Genomic DNA, 21,908 nt, shown 5'->3' with positions numbered 1-21,908 from the left:
TTGACAAAGAGGTATTAATGTGCATATATAAAACTACCGACTGGTCTCCCCAGACAATGACTGCAGTGAGAAACAGTGCATCGGCACAATATCCTGGTCCGGGATCAAACAGCACAACCCATGTAGGTTTTGAAACCTTATGATCTGTAGGAACCAGTTCACAAGGGAAACGAGTACAGAACACAATACTGCCCTGGCAGGAAAAAATTCTGTAGGGATCTAGCAGTTTTACTTAAGAGTTTTGAGGGGAGACTATTTAACTAGCTCTGTTCAAATCCTTACGTTTAATTTATAGTTTTGAAGACTGCCCTGTAAAAACGCAAGATCGTGATATCCAGAATTTAAATCAAATATTTACTTACTTTCTGGAGGACAGGAGTGCTTACTCCTGTTGTTTGTTCTGTGCTACTGTTCACAGAAGCATACCTTTACACACAAGTAAGCTCATTTGATGTCATTCTGTTTACAGTTATTTCTAAGCTTAAAATTACTGTTTTTTTTCTTAAACAAAATTTATTTCCTTTGATAGATCCCTCTACTGGTACCTAAACTTTGAAGACGAATGTTATTTCCTTGAACACAAAGAAAGAAGAATTCCTAACGATTTGGACTTCTCTCCAAGGAAGAAAAATTTCATGGTTTTTTTTGAGTCATGTGGAAAAATTTCCTTCATCTACGTTTATCACTGTGACATAATAGATAGAACATATTCTAGTTAGAACTGCCAGACCATCTGGAACTGGAAATTTTGCTTGAGAGAGTTTTTGAGAGATCAGAATGTGAAATGACCCACAGCCTCAGGAATGCTTCTCTTCATCTCCTAAATCTGTGGACTAAACCATCCTACAGCCAAGCAGCGGCAGTTGGACTTAGCCTAGGCTAGTGAATAGTAAAATATACACAAATCAAACAAATGGTCTTACCTGTTTAGCATTGTTATTTGCTGTTTTCTTCATTTCATCAAGAAGTCCTCTAGAAGTTTTAAGATCCTAAATATGAAGCACAAAGCCACAGAGATTAGTATACTCATATCCTCATTATAAGTGGATGATAAGGGGATGATAAGAGCCCTAGTTATCTTGGGGAACTTAATCCTTTTATGATTTCTTTTCAGAACTACAGAAAAAATGATTATTTGAATTCACTTTTTCTAAAAAAATAAGTAAATTCACTCCAGGGGCCGTAACTTTTCCTACAGCAGTCCGAGCCTAGTACTCAAGTGTGACTAAGCCAGACTTCTCCTTACTTTCAAACTTCCAGAAATGCAGGGGTTTTCTTTTTTCTTTTTTTTTTTTTTTTTTTGTGTGTGTGTGTGTTTGTTTTGGTTTTTTAAACACCAGAAGTTCTTACAGTCTTGATTGAAATCTTCCACAAACATGGAAATTAACTCTCTGTTTAGACCACAATACAGAGTTCTGGCAAAGAATAGAAAATAGGAACTGGAGAAAAAGAATAAATGCAGGACAGGAAAAACCTAGAATGGTTTGTCTGCTTTGCTGTTGTTTTGTTGTTGTTGTTTTCCCAGCCTAATTTTCCCAGCCTAACCCAAGAGCTAGATTGTTCTTAATGCAAGCGTATAACAACACTGTCTGAAGAGAAAGAAAAACTAAGAGCATGAACTACTCGTCTCCAAAGGAAAACAGTATATATGATATCACGCTTCTGAACCATGCAGCACAGAAAAGTCCTACAGACCTGGGGCGAGAGTATAGTTCAAGAGTACAAAATCCCAGCACAGCTCTCTCTAGAGCAGCATTCTGAAGAAAAGGATCACTGCCTCGTCTTCTTTTACTCTTTATTTGCAATGGAACCATTAACCCATCTGAATTTGCTTCCTCATCCCTACACACAGGCTCTGACTTTGGATGAGATCTTCCTTCAGGGCCTATTTTGGGCAGATCTTGGGAGTGCTTACAGAACGAGTGAACAACTGTCCTCTAATTATTTAAGAAGCTGCTGCTCATCAGCAAGATGTTATAATGGTCTGTGTCAGCTTGTAGCCCTCTTCGATTGCAGAGCAACTTCATTTAGCTTAAATCATCTTCCCTGAAGCTCAAGCTAAACTGAGGTAGTTCACAAATGATGGTAGGCTAAATGCACGCTAATGAACAGGAACAGCAGCTCAACTTGTGAAAAATAGCTTGTTAACCCCAAATACTCTAATTGTACTCATTTTGTGCTCAGGCTAAGTAACATCGGCTCAAGCGTTAACTTACGAAGTCCCCTATGTATTGTGGAAAGAGATGTTCCTCATTATCTCCTAAAAATTAGCTTGATGCAATTCCGCATGGTGCTGCCAAGTCAGCACGTGTTAGATGGTTAGATGGATTTGCAATCCATTTACAAGGATTTCTGTGAACACGTCACGGCACTGGAATTTCAGGTACCACGAGCTATTTACCCAATAGCCCTAGAACCCCTAGAACCAGGGAGAAGCTGAGCTGTCATGGTGAAGGACAAAGATTACTCAGCATAAAGCTTTTTACTGAAACCTTTCTTCATTTGTAATCAGTAACCAACTGACCAACATACACAGCCTCCATTCTCACAAAAGAAATGTGATCATATTCTAGAGTTTTACATGAGCAAAGAATTTGTTTCCAATAGCTGCAACCACAGTTTGGGAGATATACGTAACAACCAATACATAAAGCTACATTTACATAGCTCATTATAACAGCGGGTATTTACGACAAAACTAAGTTGATCATCAGTTTGGAGACAAAATTATCCTGTTACAAGCAGAGACAAAGCCAGTACAAAATACAAAACAAAATGTAGGACAACACAGGACACTGACATGACCACATCTGTGCTTCAAAAAAGTAACACGCACAGGTGAACGTAAACCAGCCTACACTACAGTTCCATACAGCTATATGTACAGAAGTTAATTTGCATTCATCTGATGCTCGTTCCCAAGGGACTTGCAAAGCAAGGGTAACCAAGAAAGTGAGATGTGATGGCCATAAAACAATTATAATTTCTGTAAGAAAGCAGTTGCCTTACTGGTTACTCTTCTGTCCTACAACTTCCTTTTCTTTTTTTTCCCCTCTGGCACCTCATCTAGCGTCCCCAGGATTTGCCAAGCTTCCACACAGTTGAGAGCAATTCTGCTTATCACGTGTATCACCCCAGATTCTGTGAAAAGGAACTTATTTAAAACCTTGAAAACAGCTATAGCTTACAATGGCCCACGGATGATCTCATACACTAGTCTTGCTGAAGAAAGATGAATTAGGAGAACCTGATGTCATGAACATTTTTTTTTCAGTAGAATATAAACAGAAATCTATGGCCCTAAGCTACCTACAGCAGTAAGAAAAGCTATATAGTGTAAACACAACCTTACCTACCTAAGCATTGCTTTTACATGTTATCTAACACACACAAAAGATGAGTGCTTTATAAGGTTTGAAAACAAACAGTAAAACACCAAAATATACTGTAAAACTAGCTTCTGCATTTGACAAGACCACAGGTTTCTCCACATTCTACACATACTAGTAACATGCCACTAGGAAACATTAGCACCATCAGGTCTAAATACACCCAATCTCAAGTTACATTCAGGAATAAATTAATTCAATTAAGAACAAAGAACTGTAAAAGCATGCCTTCTAGTTACCTTTAAGTAAAACTTCGATATCTCAAATAGACGTTGGCTGCATGATTCAAAGCACTTGTGATCCTCTGGAATTCCATGTTTTTGAAGAGTCTTGGCTACCACCTCCTTCAGCATCTGGGAAACAACAGAAACACACTCAAAGCTTCAACCCCATTACTGGCATGAAAAACTGTCCAAGGAAAAATAAGTCACACTTCTTTTCTTTATCTCTTCCCAACAAAGATCGAGACACAAATATATATTACTTTGCTTTATACAGGTATTTTCCTGTTTGACACATGCATACAAAAATAAAATCCAGATACTACAGTCAGATTAGAGAATTTACTTTGACATTCTTTGTATCAGAGACACTTAAACTCTGCTGTAGGTCTGAATGAGTTGCAGTTTATGCTTACTAAGGTCATCCTGACATGCCACTGACACTAGAACAACTACATTCAAGCATTGTCCTCTCTAGTACCCAGGGATTAACTTAATATTATACCAAGACAGAAACAGTTTTCTGTACTGTGTTTTAAAAGTGACATTCCTAATATATACTACTATTAATTTAGCATTATTACATAAATGTATTTAAATGTTATCTCTGTTAATGGACTTGTAAAACTACTGGAACATTTCTTTATCCCCAGAATAGTCCATTCTTCCACAATGGCTTTCATCTTTCCAGCACAGATTTCTCTTCTCTGGTGGCTTTAGGTTTTATATTCATTTACTGAATTTAATAACTCCTATTCACTGATATCTATTACCACACTTTTTTATTCCTATTTGTTATTTCTTTCAGCCTTAATTCCCTGGACGTGACATAATAATAATCCTTACAGACTTTTTCACTCACTGCTTTTGGAGCAGTCTCCTCATTGCCTTCAGGATTCACTTACAAGAAGTTAATAGAATGAAATTTAGTAATAACGGAGATGAAGACACAGTCCACATTTGAGTTAAAAGATATTCTTATAATAATAAAAAAATCAATATACAAAGAAAGAAATTAGGCAACTTCCCTCCCCCCCCCCCCCCCCCCCAAACAAATAAAATAAACCTTTACCCTTGTATGTTTCTGAGATCTTGATTCCTTTACTGGCTTTGAAGTCTCAGATTCTGTTGCACTTCTGTGACTTCCTGAGCCAACCTTAGTGGCTACTTTGGGGGGCTGACCAGACTGTTTCAATTGCACTGAAGTTAAAGAAACTGATCTTTCAGAGCGTTTCCTTGTTACAACCACTGTATTGTGACTTCCACTACCTCCGCTTGCCTGGGAGAGGAGAGAGTCTGTACTCTCAGATTTGGTTAGTCTAGAGAGGGGGGAAAAAAAAAAAAAAAAGAGAAAAACTTTTAGATTTTGTACTGATTCTCCTGGTAGCATTTTTTCTGCTATAGAGGCTGCTGCATAAGTGCCTAGCATACTATACATAGAATCATAAAGGTTGGAAAAGACCTTCGAGATCATCTGGTCCAACCATCACTCTACTGCAAAAAGCATCTCAAAACAGCATATAGCATTCTACTACTACAAAAAAAAAAGTTGTATATTAGAAGAACACTTACTGATTTGGTTTCTGATACTTAGAGACCCACTGCATCTCCAATTAAAAAAAATAAAACTAGAAACAAACTGAATAACCAAGATAATTAAGAAGAGAAACTCTTTGCAAGGAGGACTAGTTTTGCATACAGACACTTTGTCTAGACAGGTAGAAGAGCTGAGTTTCTGGCCTTCAGTCTCAGGATAAAATGAAATATCTTGAAGCTGCCGAATTTCTTTTGGCCTTACAGGAATGTCACAATTGATCTACTGGAAATTGGGCATTACAGTGCCACTGGAACAGCGTAATGTTTGATCCTTCCAAGAGTAAGGGTGCTAGTAATTCTGAAACACCAATTATATGACACGCTAAGCATAATCACATCTAACTACTCAGTAAGTTGTAAAAGATGCAGATATTCCCAAAACCATACCTCTGTTAAAAAGGTAGGTAGCACACCTGTGACCAGATTGCAAGGGGATATTAAACTGGAGTGAAGGGAAAGTGAAGCATTACAGTATAAAGGTATAAAGTGAATTCAGAAATCGCATTACATAGCAGCTTTGTTGGTTTTTGTTTTGTTTTGTTTTTTAATTGATGCAAAGCCTTTGCATTTTCAGAGTGAGGTCAAGGTACAAATGGAAGTCTTAAAAAGCAGATTTTCAGAAAATATTTTAATAAACAAGGCTGTCAACAAGTTTAGATTTTTGTGGGTCATCTTATACTAGAATTCAATCATTCTGTTTGTACAGTGCTTGACTTTCTAAACCTTTAGTTATTTCAGTCCTATACGAGGCTGTCACCTTTACAGAAGCACTTTAGACTTTGCAAGATGGACTCACAAATCTCTTAAATAAAAGGTGCCTGTGCTGCATGGTTTTGATTAATCTAATGCTGTCAATGAGAGGACACACTTGAGAAAAACTGAACTAACAGAAGGGGATTAAACAACTAAAACATTTGTCTAGATAGCTTCACTAAAAGCATTTGAAGATGAAAGAAAAGATACGTTTCACATGAAACTACTGAAATATTTCATATCAAAGATTTATTTTATTCAGTACATTACCTCTTCTTGGGATAAAAGCACTCCAAGTCTTTTGATCTGCGTTTGAGCCTTGATGCCTCTGTTCTGAATTCACTTTGTAAAGACTCTCCATCGGGGACGCTTCCAGGCTCTGACAAGACTGCAGGAGATGGGAGAGGGCTCAAGACAACCGGCACAGGGCAGCACTCTTTGGTGCAAGTCGTCTGAGTTTCATAGCGAATAAGACGAGTTTGAAGTTCAGCATACCCCACATCTCTCTCTAGGGCTTTTCTGTTATCTAGACAGTATCTAAAATTGAAATTTGAGAATCTCTGCTTTATTACAGTCCAAAGAAAAAAAGAAAAATTTACTTTTGACTATAATATAATCTCCAGCAGTTCTTTGTTTGATATATTGTTTGATATATTGATATATTGAAAGATACCTTAAAACAGCCCCACAAATTAAATATAGCTAAATCCATCAGGTGTGTGTTAAGTCGAACTGTGACATATAATTTAAATTTTGTACTAACTATTTGTAAGTCTTTTCCTTGACTGGAAGCTGGCAAATGTTCCAATTTTCAAGAAGGGCAAGAAAGAAGACCCTAGTAATAATAGGCCTGTCAGTCTCACTTCAGTGCCTGAAAAAATTACAGAGAAGATTATTCTGGGAGTTATTGAACAACACCTGAAAGACAATGCAGTCATTGGTCACAGCCAACAGGGGTTCATGAGTGGAAAGTCCTGTTTAATGAACTTAATTTCCTTTATGACAAGGTTATCCATTTAGTTGACCAAGGGAAGCTAGTAGATGTAATTAATCCTTTTGGATTTCAGCAAAGTTTTTGATACTGTTTCTCACATTATCCTTCTGGACAAAATGTCCAGCATGCAGCTAGATAAGTACCTAATATGATGGGTGAACAACTGGTTGAAAGGTTGGACTCAAAGGGCAATAGTAATTATTATGCCACAATATAGCAAGGACACAAAACTATAAGAGAAAGTCCAAAGCAAGGCAACAAAAATGGTGAGGGGCCTAGAGGGCAAGATGTATGAGGAGCAGCTGAGGTCCCTTGGTTTGCTCAGCCCCAAGCAGAGCAGGCCGAGGGGAGGCCTCATGGTGGCCTGCAGCTCCCTCACGAGGGGAGCGGAGGGGCAGGCGCTGAGCTCTGCTCTCTGGGGACAGCGAAAGGACCCGAGGGAACGGCATGGAGCTGGGACAGGGGAGGGTCAGGCTGGGGGTTCGGGAAAGGTTCTGCACCCAGAGGTGGTCAGGCACTGGGACAGGCTCCCCAGGGCAGTGGTCATGTCACTGCGCCTGCTGGAGTTCAAGAAGCATTTGGACACCACTCTCAAACACACGGTCTGATTTTTGGGTGGTCCTGTGCGGAGCCAGGAGTTGAACTCAATGATCCTTGTAGGTCCCTTCTAACTATTCTACAATTCTCTGTGATTTACCCTATGCTCTTACAAGTAAGATTTCCATAAACATCAACAGTTTTTTTTCCTTGAACAGTAAATGATGGATTAGGATGCTGACAATGGATTTTTTTCCTCCTTATAATCAGCCTTGTGTTACATCTGGATTACCAACCTCTTTAATTCAGATTTTACTGCCTTTCATATTCAGTCTGTACTTAACAGATGTTACCTCTATTAATATACTAAACAGTGTGACACTCCAATAAAACACTGAAGAGGAAAGATCTAAAAACAAATCTGTGAAGAACCCAGCACACCATAATGGATATAGTATCTTCCAGACCTCAGGCCTTGCAAGCATTCATCAACACTTTGAGACCCAGATAAAAACAGCATAATTTATATAAAATGATACACTCTGACATAATTGCATGATCATTCAATATGCCTCAGTTTTTCGCAGTGACGTCCAAGATACTTGAAACAAATATTGAAACTTAGATCATTTCTCCTCGTTTATTCTATCCTCTGTAAGAGGAAAAATGCAACTTTCCTATTCAAAACAAACAAAAACCACAACAACATGATTTCTTTAGTGCATATATCATAAGAGAATTGTATAGGAAATGGCTGAAGAAAACATCCTAAAGTAAAACATACGTAATTTGCAGGATTTAAGTACTTCATGAATCCCAAAATGGAGCGACACTGACATAATTTTAGGAAGAGCCAGGTTCTGCCAAAAACTAGATTGCTGTGAGATTTCACTAAGTGAGTGTAAGTATGAGGAAAATTGGGCACAGCAAGTGTTTTAAGTGCTATTTAGTACAGATTCCTTGCTAACTGCACTCTTTGGAAATGCACATTTAGCTTTGTCCAAGATAAGCACCACTATGAGAGATACACATTTTTAAAGTGCTAACTACAAAAGCATCACTGAACAAGCACAAGCTACCCCAGCTTTTCAGCTTTCTATTGATTAGGAAGAGTAAGTGGTTTAATCAATCAAGTGAAAAGCAGAAACTGTATTAAGACTGGTGGAACTGTAAACAGATCCATAACTGCAACATTTTTTAAAAGCAAACCCACAGTTTTATATAATTTCACATTTGAATTTGAAAGAGAACAAAAGAACAGCGCTAATTCAGTGAAACATACTCATGAAATTACAATAGAAAATGCATCTTAACTTTTTTCTTGTATAAATGATTTCCAGGATTCCTTGCAAGAGCCCAAAATTTCATTTTAAGTAGTAACTTACATTACCTCTCTACTGCAGAAAAAAACATTATCATCCATTACTCAAACAAGCATTCTGAGAAAAGCGATCTCCCTCTCAACCCACCCTACAAACTACTTACCTGTTTTCTATTCTTGGAAACCGTAGACACATTCTTTACTTTTATCTCCTCACAGAGGGTTTCATTAAATTACTAGATCTGATTTCTCCTCTTTTTTTTGTTTCCCCCAGTGTTTTCATATTCAGAAATTCACTTTTCTAATAACATACCACTGAATCCATTTCTACAGCTGATTAAGACTTTCCACTAGAAATAAATTCATTATCTGATAAGAGTAAGTTCTGTTAACTTACAAATTTCAAGGTATTTAATTTTCCTTATTTATATTCTCAGTCCCTTGAGTAATCACATCCCCTACAAGGATAAAAATGTTTTTATCTTTAGTAGTTAAATTCCCATTTTACTCACTCTTCTTTACCTGCAATTACTTTCTCTTTGCAACACAGGATCTGAGTGTTTGGCACAGGTTCATTACACCAGAAATTTTATTAAATAACTGCTACTCCTGGTTTTGTTGACAAAACTCTACTTCCACGTATAAATACAGCAACTATGCAGATGGAAACAAATCACAGCTGCATGGTCTGAAAAGCAACTGCTTCCAAAAGACTATGTGCTCCCTTTGATACTCCTACAAGGATATATATTCCAGTCATACAACTCAAGATTCTTCCCTTTTACACAAGTTTCTACCACCTCATTCTACTGCTTCCCTCCCTTATTTCTAGCACATACCCCTCATCACACCTTAACATGCCAGGGTCTCCCACCTTTCCACCACATCCAGCTCTCATTGCAGTCTCTACCTGTCACTTTTTTGCTATGACCAGAGGTAGTACAAGCTGCCCTGTGCCTAATTTGAATTCTCACACGCACTCCCTGCTGAGGTCAGACAGGTCATCAAGCTACCATATTCCAAGCCAATGGCCAGATGCTTTTTCTCCTACAGCTGGGAGGATGAATTTCTCCTGTCTACCCAGTTGCCCCCTTGTGTTTTTTGTTAAATTTAATTTAGGAAGGCTAAAAGGCTCAGAGTTACCACTTAGAAAAAGAGAAGAAACAGATAGCTGAACAGAGAACGACTGCTTCATTTCTCCAGAGAACATGGCTGAAATTACCACATATTTAACATAGGCTTAACTCAACTGTGTGTGAAGATGACAGGAAAAAATACCAGTAGTATCATTAGCCACATGCTAATAATTTCAAAATGCAGTTTTAGAAGAAGGCAGAGATTTGCACGAAGACCAGACTGCATACACTTTGTACCCAACGCATTTCTTAGTGGATACACTATCACAGAATCATAGAATGGTCTGGGTTGGAAGGGACATTTAGTATTGTGTTATGACTAAGAGTCTGTCCACAGAAGAGTTACAGTGAACTATTTTCTGTCATGTTTGTGTCTCCTTTTTCTCTTCTGCTCAATAAGGATATGTATAGTTTTCTAAACAATTTTTTACACAGCTACATCTTATGACATATGTCCACCTGAAACTTGAGTAAATAACTAATGCTGATTGTCTAGGACTTAATACAGTCCTAACCGTATTGATCCTTTTGCTGATTCTTACGGGTGACGCTTGCACACTGGTATTGTGTTCAGGTTACCTGTACATATAGGTAGCTCTACAGTAAGTCTCATATACCTCATGACTATTAGTCTGAGAGGACCTACAATTTAATACTGAAGTAGAAACAACATGTAGTTTTCTCATGTACTACTCCAGTGACTTGATACGTACTAATGAATCCTCTTGCCATTTCCAATTCTGAACTCAGGTTTTCAGAGGCATTGATAATATACAGCAGTACAACTTAGGGAAAAAAAAATACTCACCTCTCTACCTTAATATCAAGGTAGAGTGTTGCAATTAAACCAGCGAACCAAAGTTTTCCATAATTGATATTCGCATTGCTTGAAATGTTTTTACTTATACCTTGACAGAAAGCTGAAAAATAGTTTTGGGAAAAAGACGTGAGAAAACTTACTCAAGTCCATGATAATGGCACCCAGCTGCTTTTTCAAAAGGCAAGCCTCTAAGTTTCCGAGGAGTAAGCTCTGGTGTCAAAAGGAATGCATTTTCACTGAAAGGAAAGAAGTATAGATTTATTTTAAATAGTTGCAGTCAGGATAAAGTATTCTTTACAGAGGTCAAAAACAAATGCCTTCACATAGGAAGACCAAAACAGCATGTCCTGTAGCTCATGAAGGCCCTGAGACAGAGCATCGTTGGGAAATTAAATCTTTATCGAAGTAAGAATTTCTGCTCAACTAACTACTATCTACTGAGCTATTATTATTACAGAACCTCTTTGATGTTTCAACCAGTTTAGAGGTCCCTGCTCCAAATAATTTATCAATAAAACCAGGCAACTATCACATTTCACAACAGGGCACCTGAACAAACAGAGGAACCAGTAACTCCCATTTCTCAATCCAGTGCTATAATCAGCAAATTCCTTCCTTTGAGCTTCAAGCTGTTGTCTCTCCTAACAGTCACCTTTCCCATGCTTCATATGAATGTTTGAAAGTATTTCAATGGAACAAGCTGTAACAAGATGGAGAGAACTCACTACCAGATCCTAGCACATGCTGAAAAGTCACATCCCAATTAACTCTGAATTAGGGAAGAAATGAAGACAAAAGATGCAGCAGTATCTGGAACCTATATATTGATTCAGGTTTTGTCATTCTTATAGATTGTCTCTGCACAATTACCACTGGAAAAGTTATCTGGGAAAAACATCCATGAAACACAGGTTGGTGAATCTAAAAAGACGACTATTTAAAAAGACTATCAGCCAGAACTCCAACCTGTATTTTAAGCTCAGATATGGAAAACAAATGTAAACTTTAATTCAACAGTCTCTCTCTCTCAAAAAAAATAAATTACCTTGTGTTTGTCAGTAAGATCTTTGGGTCTGTTTGAGACACTGTGCTCAAACATCTACTATTGTAAAGCTGCTGGTTATTCCGGAGAATCTAGCCAGAGAGACTGCTAGGAGGCTCGGCAGCTAGAAGTAGATAGAGTTCTGCTGGACACAACAGTAATGGCAACGTGGTATGTCAAAGGGAACTGTCCACTATCTTCCAGCCAACAATCTTGTTATGGATTTTCATAGGTTTTCTGTTTTTTTGTTGTTGTTTGGTTGGTTTTTTGAACCAAGAAAAATACATACACAGTATAAGTCACTGGCAGACCCTATAGCCTTCATGTAAAAACATGTAGTTTATTTTTTATCTAATATCTTGATTTTGGCTTTTTACTTCCCTCAGATCTCCAAGATCTCTTGAACTATTAAGCGAGCGATTTGTGTTGCAGTAAAAGACTTCAAAGCAAAGTTTTTCTAATCATCCTTTCTTCTAATAATTGACAGAAATCCAAGCAAATTGGGTCCAAGCCTCTCAAATTCAGACTTCACTTAGCTATGGCTCAAAGCAAGTCATTCAAAATACTCAAAATATTCTACACAGTAAATCTTCTCTGAGGGTTTTTGAAAAATCAAGGATTAAAAAGCATTTTTGTAGTGAACAAATTATTAACTTCTTTCCCACACAGCTAAATGGAATGAAAATACTTAATATTATAGACAAAATCCTAACTCATTTGCACTCATTAACTAACAGCTCTGTAGAAGACTCAACCTTCACTGCATATTTTCTACCTTACTTGAGTTATCTGCTCAGAACATCTTTTAGTTAGTTTCAAAACTTCAGTAAGTACTTTAACAGAAGTCTCCTAAGTCCTACAGGACTTGCCCTTCTCCCTAGCCCTCTTAATTTATTACATATAATGCATTTTATAAAAGGATCAGGGGCTGTACAATAATTCCATTAGACATTCTATTATTTAACGTTAAGAAGGTCAACAAATAACTCCAGTGACTGCAAACATCTTCTTGCTTATCTAGCAGTTTTTGACACACACTATGAACAATATAGGCTCTGACTCTACAGACACCAACTGACTGTTGTGTGGGTTGGCCTTACTCTAACAGATGTTCAAACTCTGAAAATTATTCCTTTAACTAATAACAATCTCGCAGCTGGAAAGGTCGCGGTCAATGCAGTAATACCAGCAGACACACTAAGAATGAATGCTCACAAAGCAGACAGAGTAGAAAAGGTTCCTTTAAGAAGCACCTCAGCACTTAAGAATATTGCTAGGAATGCTGGGCCAGCATGACAAGAGACACACATGGTTAAATAGGTTTAGCTATTGTCCTTTTAAAATTTTGATTAATATTCTTCCTACTTGATCTCCTTCTCACTAAATGAAGGAAATCACACCAATGAAACTGAGGTCCTGCTGTGCTAGAAATACTTTTTTGGAAACAGGTTATGTGTGGTGGCAGTAGTTTGTAGCATAGCCACGGCAAAGTCCATTGCCACACTTTTGCACATCAGGCATTTATTTTTTTTATTTAAATGCATACAACCAACACCACCATCTCTGGCCTCTTCAGACTCAAATAAATAGCAAGACTAACTGTAGCAGTTGATTGCACTGGCAGGCACGCGATGCAAGATGTTGCAAGTTACAAACTCAAACTTTGATTCTATCATCTGGTCATTACTCACATTATCTTACATCACTTCTGAATATGGTCTTCACTGGTTTTAATATGCTGAAATCATACCGTTTGGGAATCTGTAGTGGCTGAAGATCACCAACTGGCAGCCCTTCTGGTGTGAAGTATTTCAGTAATTCTTTAGCGTCGAGCAATGTCAGTGACTCCCGCTGGCTATCTTTATGTCCCAGCAGTTGTTCAGATGAATGTGCAAACACAGAAGCCCTGGGGGAAGAGAAGAAAAAAAAAAAGTAAATACTAATCTAAGAAAATATTTTTTTTTCCCAGTTAGTTTGTCCTTTTTTAAAAAAGAAAAACACTGCCGGTCTGAAGCAATTAAACATAGCTTATTCCTAAAGTAAAATAAACAAGGTTGTTTCTTGAGAACATTTGCACAAACCTTCACAATAAGATATATTTGATGGAAATTCTCTGAAAAAAAAGGTAATTTCTTTAAGGTTTTATAACTTAGTTATGAAGTACAACAGGGGAAGCACATTATTCATCCCCCTTTTCCATTTATGGATTTTAAGATAAAAAATGAGTTCCCATAAAAAAGATATTACAATATGCACCAAAGGAATCATAAAGCCACTACTGCATACAACTCTCCACTCTATTTTTTCAAGTCCTCAACAAAGTATAGGAAAGTTCTCTCTTTTCTACTGCTAAGCCACATGTTCAAGATAAGTTAGTGAGAAGGAAGAAACTTACTTGTTTGAGAAACAAAAGCCAAAATTTAATAACAACAACAATAAAAAACTATGAGAAATCACAGATTTAATGTCAGCATTTGTGATATACAGAACTCCAATGAAGGCAATGGACATCTGTTTAAAAGACAGGAATGGGGTGGAAATGACTGAAAAAATGCAGTTGGATACCTGACTCTAAAGCTCATTATGCTGCATTAAGTGACACAAAAGTCTACAGGTTTCACTTACAGAGCCAAGGAGAAAAAACAAAACTAAATATAAATTTCACAACATGATCTTCTACTTTAAAATTATATGAGACCTGATATTACCCTTGACTATTTAGGAAATATGAGGAGATTACAACCACGTCGTACATGCTGACAAAAACTGCTTTACAATCTTTATGATTTATGCTGCTGTGTTTGTTGGGAGAAAAAAAAGCCTTTGTATGTTTTTCTTGTATGGCTGAAACCTACAGGTATCATTTTGATAATTCAGCTTTGGAACTAAGCTACTTGTAACTCACTTTTCAGCTGTGTTTTGTCAATGAAAATAAAAAACAATACTACTACAAATACCAAGAAATTACTCCAAAACAAACTTGGAAACTGACAGTGTAAAGAAACTTAGTTTTATCCTTAAGCAAAGTTTCCTCTGAAAGATTCTCAATATATTTGAAAACAGTTCACAAAATGGCCATCAACAGACACAGCTCATTTAGAGTGATATTCAACAGACACTACAGAGGAAGTCTCTAGTATTTAATTATTACCTCATTTTCTGCTTGATTTTTTCGAAGTTTTCCAAATTCTGAAGAACATGTCTTTCTGGCCAGTCCAAAGGATCCAACTCCATTAAATCAGATTCTGCAAGAAAACACCCACCATGAAAGCAAAACCATTACCGTTTACTCATAAGAATCAGGATGCAATTTGTCTCCAAATGCAAGGTAATTTATACTATCAACCACAGAAATACTAGATTTGTGGCTCTCAAGACTGTTTTTTTCTGCCCAGCAGCCTTGTTGCCAACTGTGATCCTACAAATATGCACATGAACTTCACAGGATCTAACTCAACAAAAATGAGACAAAGAGGAACTAGACATACAGAAAAGAGAACACAAAAAAGAGAGAATACCACCATTTTCCTTGAAATACAGGAGAGTTAAGAAAGAAAGAAAACATATTTTCTTAAGCTTTATACACCTGCAACAGAAGGTGGATAACCCGTAGCAGGAATAAATAATAATGGCATAAAGAGAGTCTGTTTCGTGCTGTGGTCAGAAGTATTTTCTGAATATTTTTTTTTTAGTCAAGAAAAAGAAAGGAAATAGTTAACACAAGGGTAAGCTCGATTTGCAAAAAAAGCCTAGAAAGCGATTTTAGTTTTCATTCCCTTTCCCCCCCCCCCCTTCTGTTAAAAGACTTTCATTCTTCTGGTAAAAAAAAAAAAATTGAAAGCAGGTTTGAAAACACAGAGATCTTTCTAAAGAATGATACGTACCAGAAGTCACAGTACATGACTTAGTTTTATTGACAACCTTCTGTCGAACAGGTTTAGGAAGACTAGTGTTGCACAAGTCCAAAAAACATTTTCTTGTAAGTTCTAACAAGTTTTTGAGCTCACCAGCTGAAATAACTGGAGGTTGCTTGGTCAATTCCTTTCTCTCTATAAAAAGAAAAAAGAAAAAAAGGAAAGCTACTGCATCTGCTCAGTAACAAAGAGTAACTGGAGCCTACTTAAAACAAATAAACAAATGAAAAAAAGTTTACTTGACATTAACAACATCGTTTCCTTTAGCAAGGTGCAGATGGTTTATTCCATAGACAAGTAGAATTGCTGAAACTACACGTGAATCACCTTTTTAAGGTCTTAACTTCTGTACATGTGTATTTCTCAGTACCCAGTTCTGAATCCTCCAGAGATTAACATCTGGACTTGCTGATCTTAAATATGAAAAGCTCCAGTCTGCAGAGCTTCCTATAGGAGGCTCACACCCACCCTATAGCTATTTGTACTGCCATTGCAGGAATGTGGCTTCTGTGTAACTGATTGCTTTTTCCAGGCTCTTTGGTCAGAATATTAAGAGTCAGGTCATTCTGATATGATTTAGGATGACTAGCAAATGCCAGCTGCTGCTATTCTGTCTTCATCCTAGTGCAAATGGGTGACCCACTCATTACAAACTAAAACACAAGCTCTGAGGCAGCCCCAAGTTCAGGGTTAAAGTATAAAGGAAACCTAGAATGACTGAGGGGGAGGGACATGGTGGGAGGCAGACAATGAGCAGAAATCTTATTTTCCTTAAGCTGGTGTTTTGTTAACGATAACACACTTTGTTGAAAATGGCATGTTATGAAGATAAACTATCTAGAAAATTTCTCAGAAGATTTTTTTGTTTTAATTTAGTCTCTGAGCAACAGACTTAGATGGAAAAAGTCAGGACATTTAAATTACTTCTCTGCAGAGTCATGAAAATCTACAGAAGATGACCTTTTGGTCGGGTTTATCACGATCCATCATTCACAATAATAACAAATCCCCAATGCATTCTTCCCCTCTGTTAGGCAAGACTTTTGCAAGAAAGAATAAATCAACAACAACAAAACCCATAATAATCATTTTTGTAACAAGGCACATCCAGCAATAAGTTTTGTTGTTGTTGTTGTTTTGTTTTTTTTGTGGAAGAGAAAGCATAAAAAAAGCATAGAAAACCACAGAATTATTCTGAAACTATGCTCAAACTTTTGGAGTATTTGTGTAACAACGACCCACTAAATTAAAATAAAGTTCAGCTTTCTCTTTTCCCCAATATTTAGAAGTCATTATCTGACACACAATCATGGATATGCTGAAAAAAATTTCTTCTTTAAAGCTTCATTTTTTTTTCTTCACAAACTGCCCAGCTCACCTTGGTTTTTTAAGGTGAGCTATCACATTCAGTTTTAAAGAGAGTTTCTTAATACTTGTATGAGAACTTTCGGTGCGCTCTTCATTACTTACTTAGATACTCCTTCAACGCAGATGCTTGGAGACAAGACAGTTTCTTTTCCCTCTGTACAATCTGCTTTCCACAAAAATGTGGCAGAGACTCAATAAATTCAGCAATAGGAAAGCCTGTGCAAATTAGGAGAAATCTATTATTAAGAGTGTCTCATAAGACTTTGGAGACACCAGGTCATTACCTCTTAAAATAGTTTGCAGGAGGACACAAACACACCAGCTATACACATTTCATAATCCAGAGAAATAACTGGATTTTCAAATACCTCAAATTCTAAAGAAAAAGTAGGAAATTCCATTAAGACACTAAGAAGATAACTTGGAATATATAACTGACCATTAGTTTCTAATTTCTGTACAAAACCAATGTAATAATAATGCAGTTACCTTCCTTTAAAATGTCAGTCATGTTAAAAAGATCATCAGCTTGATATTAGGAAAGAAAAGTTTTCTCCCAACATATAGTCAAGGACTTTCAGTCTTCTGACATGCTACTAATGAGACTTTAATTAGGACAAATAGTAAGCAGTCAGTCATATCCCATACAGATTTATTTCAATAATAAGGAAATAAGAGGATACAGGTTATTGTGTTCTTTTCTTTGTCAGTTATTGAGAGCAAATACATGACTTTGCAGAGCTTTCTTATACATATAGTCATGTGAACAGTTATCTTAGAGTAGCTGTCCTGTTATACTTGCTCTTATCTAGTGGAGCTTCTGATCATCTGCTAGCTCATATCCTAACCACTCTGTGGTAATATTTGCCAATTATCTGAAGACACGCTCACGAAACTCAGTTTGTCTGTCTGCCTTGTGGTTTTTATTTTAAATCAATGCAATAGGCTTGTCAATAGATAATCGATTAGATTTTAAGCATGGGCTGGTCAGTCTTTACACCAACAACATATACTTTTTAAACTTAAAGGTTTTGTATATTTGATTGGCATTCATATTACCTTGACTTCCCTGTATAATAAACATTTACACTGCCGCAACCACTGACAGTTATGAGAAATGACTGACTACAACTTTAAGCAGTTGATTTACAAAATACAGTAATAGTAAGTTCCGTGAATAAATGGATCTTACTATTTTTTTGAATCAATTTGAAAAAAATATTTCTGAAAGAATACAGGTATATTCATCAAAATGTAATGTTTTCTTCCTTTTAAGACAGATTGGAATGAATAAAGGGAACATATATATTTTAGTAGCATTTGCCTGTCTTCAGGCTCTCTTAAATAAATAAATAAATACCTACTTGGCTCTGTTTCTTCTGTGTTTGTCTTTAGCTTTCCATTTACTGTAGCAAGAGTGGCCATACCATTGATTTGGATAGCAGAATGAATCAAAGTTGCTTTACATCCCCCTGAGCCATTGCCTTGTAGCAAGAAATAATATCGGCAAGATTCTCCTTTCAGTTCAATTTCTGGAACTTAAAAAAGAATTGAAATTAAATTAAAAGAAAAAGAAACACAACCAGGACGTAAGATGTCTTCTTATGTGTGTTCCAGTATAAAACAAGCCATAATACCTCATCAAAATTCTTTCACTTGCTCTCTTTTGTGAGAAATCTCACTAACTAAATCTCTCTAAGTTTTTTAGAAGATACACTACGCATAGATGATATTTACCTTAAAAAAAAAAAAAAAACAAACACAATGGACAGAATGCAAATTAAACAAGCTACAGAAGCAGAGATGAGTTAGACTACGCTGCTGGCTTTTAGCGCATTACCTGCATGGAATTCTTCAAATGCAACATAGGCCAGCTTCCTACTGCAGGCTACATCTGGCGACTGTAACCATCAACCAAAATAAGGCTTTTAACAGAGCTTAGTAAGAGGCAACTCCCCCTACAAAGATGTATTTCTACTACAAAACAATGTGGTGTTGGGCAAACAGTGTGCCATGTATGCAATGATAGAGCAGGGTATGTAAAGATGTGCATTTCTGTATATGCAGACTGAAACGATGATAAGTGCTCTCTGGAAGAGCATACATCTATAGAAGAAAGGACATAATGTACGCCTTCTTCCGAAGAATGTTATTCATTTGTAAGTTTCACCCCCTGCTTTACATTTGTGCATAGACTGGATGAGAAATAAATACATTTTATTTTTAAACACAGGCATACACTAATTGTTTTTCAAAATAAATTAACGTAGGGCTTGACAACATTAAAAGGATGTTTTTGTGATCTTTTGATGAAAAAAAACATGGCACATTAGTAATGTAGAGATTGAGAGAATGAATACTTCGTGATGTACTAAGTTTTAAAGTTCAAAACAATTTCCTAAAATATCTGCAGTACTGTCTCAACAAATAACTCAAGAAGAGGTTGAAGTTTATTATTATTATTATTATATATTTCTGTTAGTAACAAACAGAAAACTTTCCACTATGTAAGCTGGAGAGGGAATGGAAGAGAGAAGTCCCTCTACCAGAATATATAAATCAAGGGAAGAAAAGAAGAAAAACAAAAACCGAACTTCACTATAGTCCTGTTCTTCACTCCCTTAGTCATTTAAATATTTCCCTTTCCAGTTTGTCTTGGCATCTGAAAAGCTGATTCCTCATGGGAAAGCTTTTTTTTCCTCATTTTAATCTTAATGGGTATCTGAGAACCACAAACACAAAGAATTACACCTCCCACAGATGGGAACGATTACTGTTCACAAATCCTTAATATAGTCAGATTAGTGGCAGCCACTAGAAAAGAGTTTTCAACTTACTGAACGGATGTTTAATGTCCATGTTTTTTCTCCTACTTAAAATTTTGCTCAAGAAGCTTAACATACAGAGATTAGTTCGATCTATAAACTACCAGCACCCAGTCCATGGAATTTAACTCCTTGCCTTATTATTCAGCTCTTCCTAATTCCTCTTGTTTCCTATCCCCAAACCTCCACGAACATCAGCCTTTGCCAGCCATCCACATCTATTTGTTGCAAATGCTACCTTTGGTTGCCAATAGAAGAGGTCACAGCTGCTTGGAAGATGTGAATTATGTATTAAGAAGGCCAAAAAAAAACATAAGAAGGCAGAATGCTACAACTTATCCCATCTTAGATATGTACTTCAAGCACTAGGCTATCACCAAGCTTCTTTTTAGCCTGATGAACCTAAGTCACTACTTGTACAGTGTCTCCACTTGCATGGCAGTATGCGGTATACTCTCACCTAAAATACTGGATGATTAAGAAACTCCATCCAACCTTGATCTGCAGTGATTCTGTTCTCTCACTTCCTGAATGAAAATTCTAACCGCTAGCATGCTGTGTGATAGGAGTTGGCTACCCTCATTACACCCTGCTGAGGAAGAAGCAGACTCAAGATTCTCAAATCACTAATGTTAAACACATTGGGTCTCAGGTGAATGGAAACATCCAGCATTTCCTGATGTTCTGTATTTTCCCTGGAAGAGAATGAAATTAAATGCAGGTGCGCTTAAGAACCTCTGGAACTGAAATGGGAAGTACTTAAGTGAAGCACATTGGATTTGCACCTGCAGAAGCACCATCTGTGCCCACAGGTTGTACGATCACCTCAGAAAAGCGTGTGGAAGCAGGATCTTAGCTGATGGATAAGACACAGAGATGGTTTAAAGGAAATGCATTGCTTCCCTACAGCTCACCATGATGTTATTTTCAATTTTCCTCTGCAAGTGGACTGCATAGGCCAACACACATTCACCAAAATATTTTGTGCCAAGATTACAACCACTGACTTAATTTCACTGGAGAAAAAAGGGAAACTCAAATTTATAGAATATATACATATTAAACACATAAACATAAAATATACTTGTAGCCATCTTTGTCTTACTCACCAGTAATGATCTTAGGTTTCCTAGCCATATATTCCTTCCATTTCTTTGTACTCAGCTGGGCAGGGGATGGGATCACTATACTGCTTACATTACACGGCAATGCAAATAAAGCTCCCACCTAAATAACCAGAGCAACTATAAGACAAGCAATATGACCGAAGCCTACTTGATATTTCATTTTTGAGCCACTGATTTGGCACTACATCAATTGTACTTCAATTATAAGACAAACATGTTTATTCAACACTTTTTTTTATTCACATCAATCGAGATGGAATACCATCTGACATGTAAGCTGTAAAAACCGTGCTTGTTTTTGCTCCAATTGAGAGATAATTAACTGCTGAATCTCCTATTTCATACATAAAAACATTATTTATTACATTTGTATCAGTATTTTCACATTGCAAGCTGTTTTGATTAGTACAGATTTTATAAGCCTTACAAATCTTTCATTACATTGTTATAAGCATTCAGGAAAAACATTTTAAAACTAATACTGTAGCTATGAATAATACTATAATATATGGAAAAAAAGGTAGGCTTGCAAATATTTCAAGAGTTCTTATAGAAAATCAGAGTGGAAATGCGGAATACAGAACACATACATACAAAATGAGAAATCTTAAATTTCAGACTGGTGAGATACATTTTATAAGCTTCATACAGAAGTGTCTTTTGCTAAAAAGTAGTTGAATTATTACAATATGGAAATATCTGTCATAATATGATTAAAAGTAACAAAATATTTTAGAAGACTGAAACTTAGATGAGGTAAAGAGAAACCATTCAATGGACTTACAAATTGTCAGGACCTGTACAGCATGCACTTTTAAAAGCCATTTGCTTTTAGAATATTGAAAGAGTCCATTCAGAGATGAGG

The 21,908-nt window shown here is 36.7% G+C and overlaps 1 protein-coding gene across 1 annotated transcript in view; it reads right to left on the bottom strand.

Moving 5' to 3' along the window:
* Positions 1-21,908, bottom strand: part of LOC121064845 (MDM2 binding protein) — a 37,510-nt gene that overhangs the window by 7,134 nt on the left and 8,468 nt on the right. Inside the window, exons 11-21 of the mRNA XM_040546974.1 lie at positions 21,026-21,143; positions 18,456-18,629; positions 17,194-17,307; positions 15,694-15,858; positions 14,961-15,054; positions 13,560-13,715; positions 10,908-11,003; positions 6,230-6,496; positions 4,683-4,929; positions 3,629-3,742; positions 924-989 (exon numbers count right to left, since the gene is read on the bottom strand). Of these exons, the coding sequence (XP_040402908.1) occupies positions 924-989; positions 3,629-3,742; positions 4,683-4,929; positions 6,230-6,496; positions 10,908-11,003; positions 13,560-13,715; positions 14,961-15,054; positions 15,694-15,858; positions 17,194-17,307; positions 18,456-18,629; positions 21,026-21,143 (1,611 nt within the window). The remainder of the gene's footprint in view (positions 1-923; positions 990-3,628; positions 3,743-4,682; positions 4,930-6,229; positions 6,497-10,907; positions 11,004-13,559; positions 13,716-14,960; positions 15,055-15,693; positions 15,859-17,193; positions 17,308-18,455; positions 18,630-21,025; positions 21,144-21,908) is intronic.

The sequence above is a fragment of the Cygnus olor genome, chromosome 2 (assembly GCF_009769625.2).
Source record: "Cygnus olor isolate bCygOlo1 chromosome 2, bCygOlo1.pri.v2, whole genome shotgun sequence".
NCBI lineage: Eukaryota > Metazoa > Chordata > Aves > Anseriformes > Anatidae > Cygnus > Cygnus olor.
The sequence above is the reverse complement of the archived record's forward strand: the minus strand, read 5'-3'. Positions and strand labels throughout refer to the sequence as shown.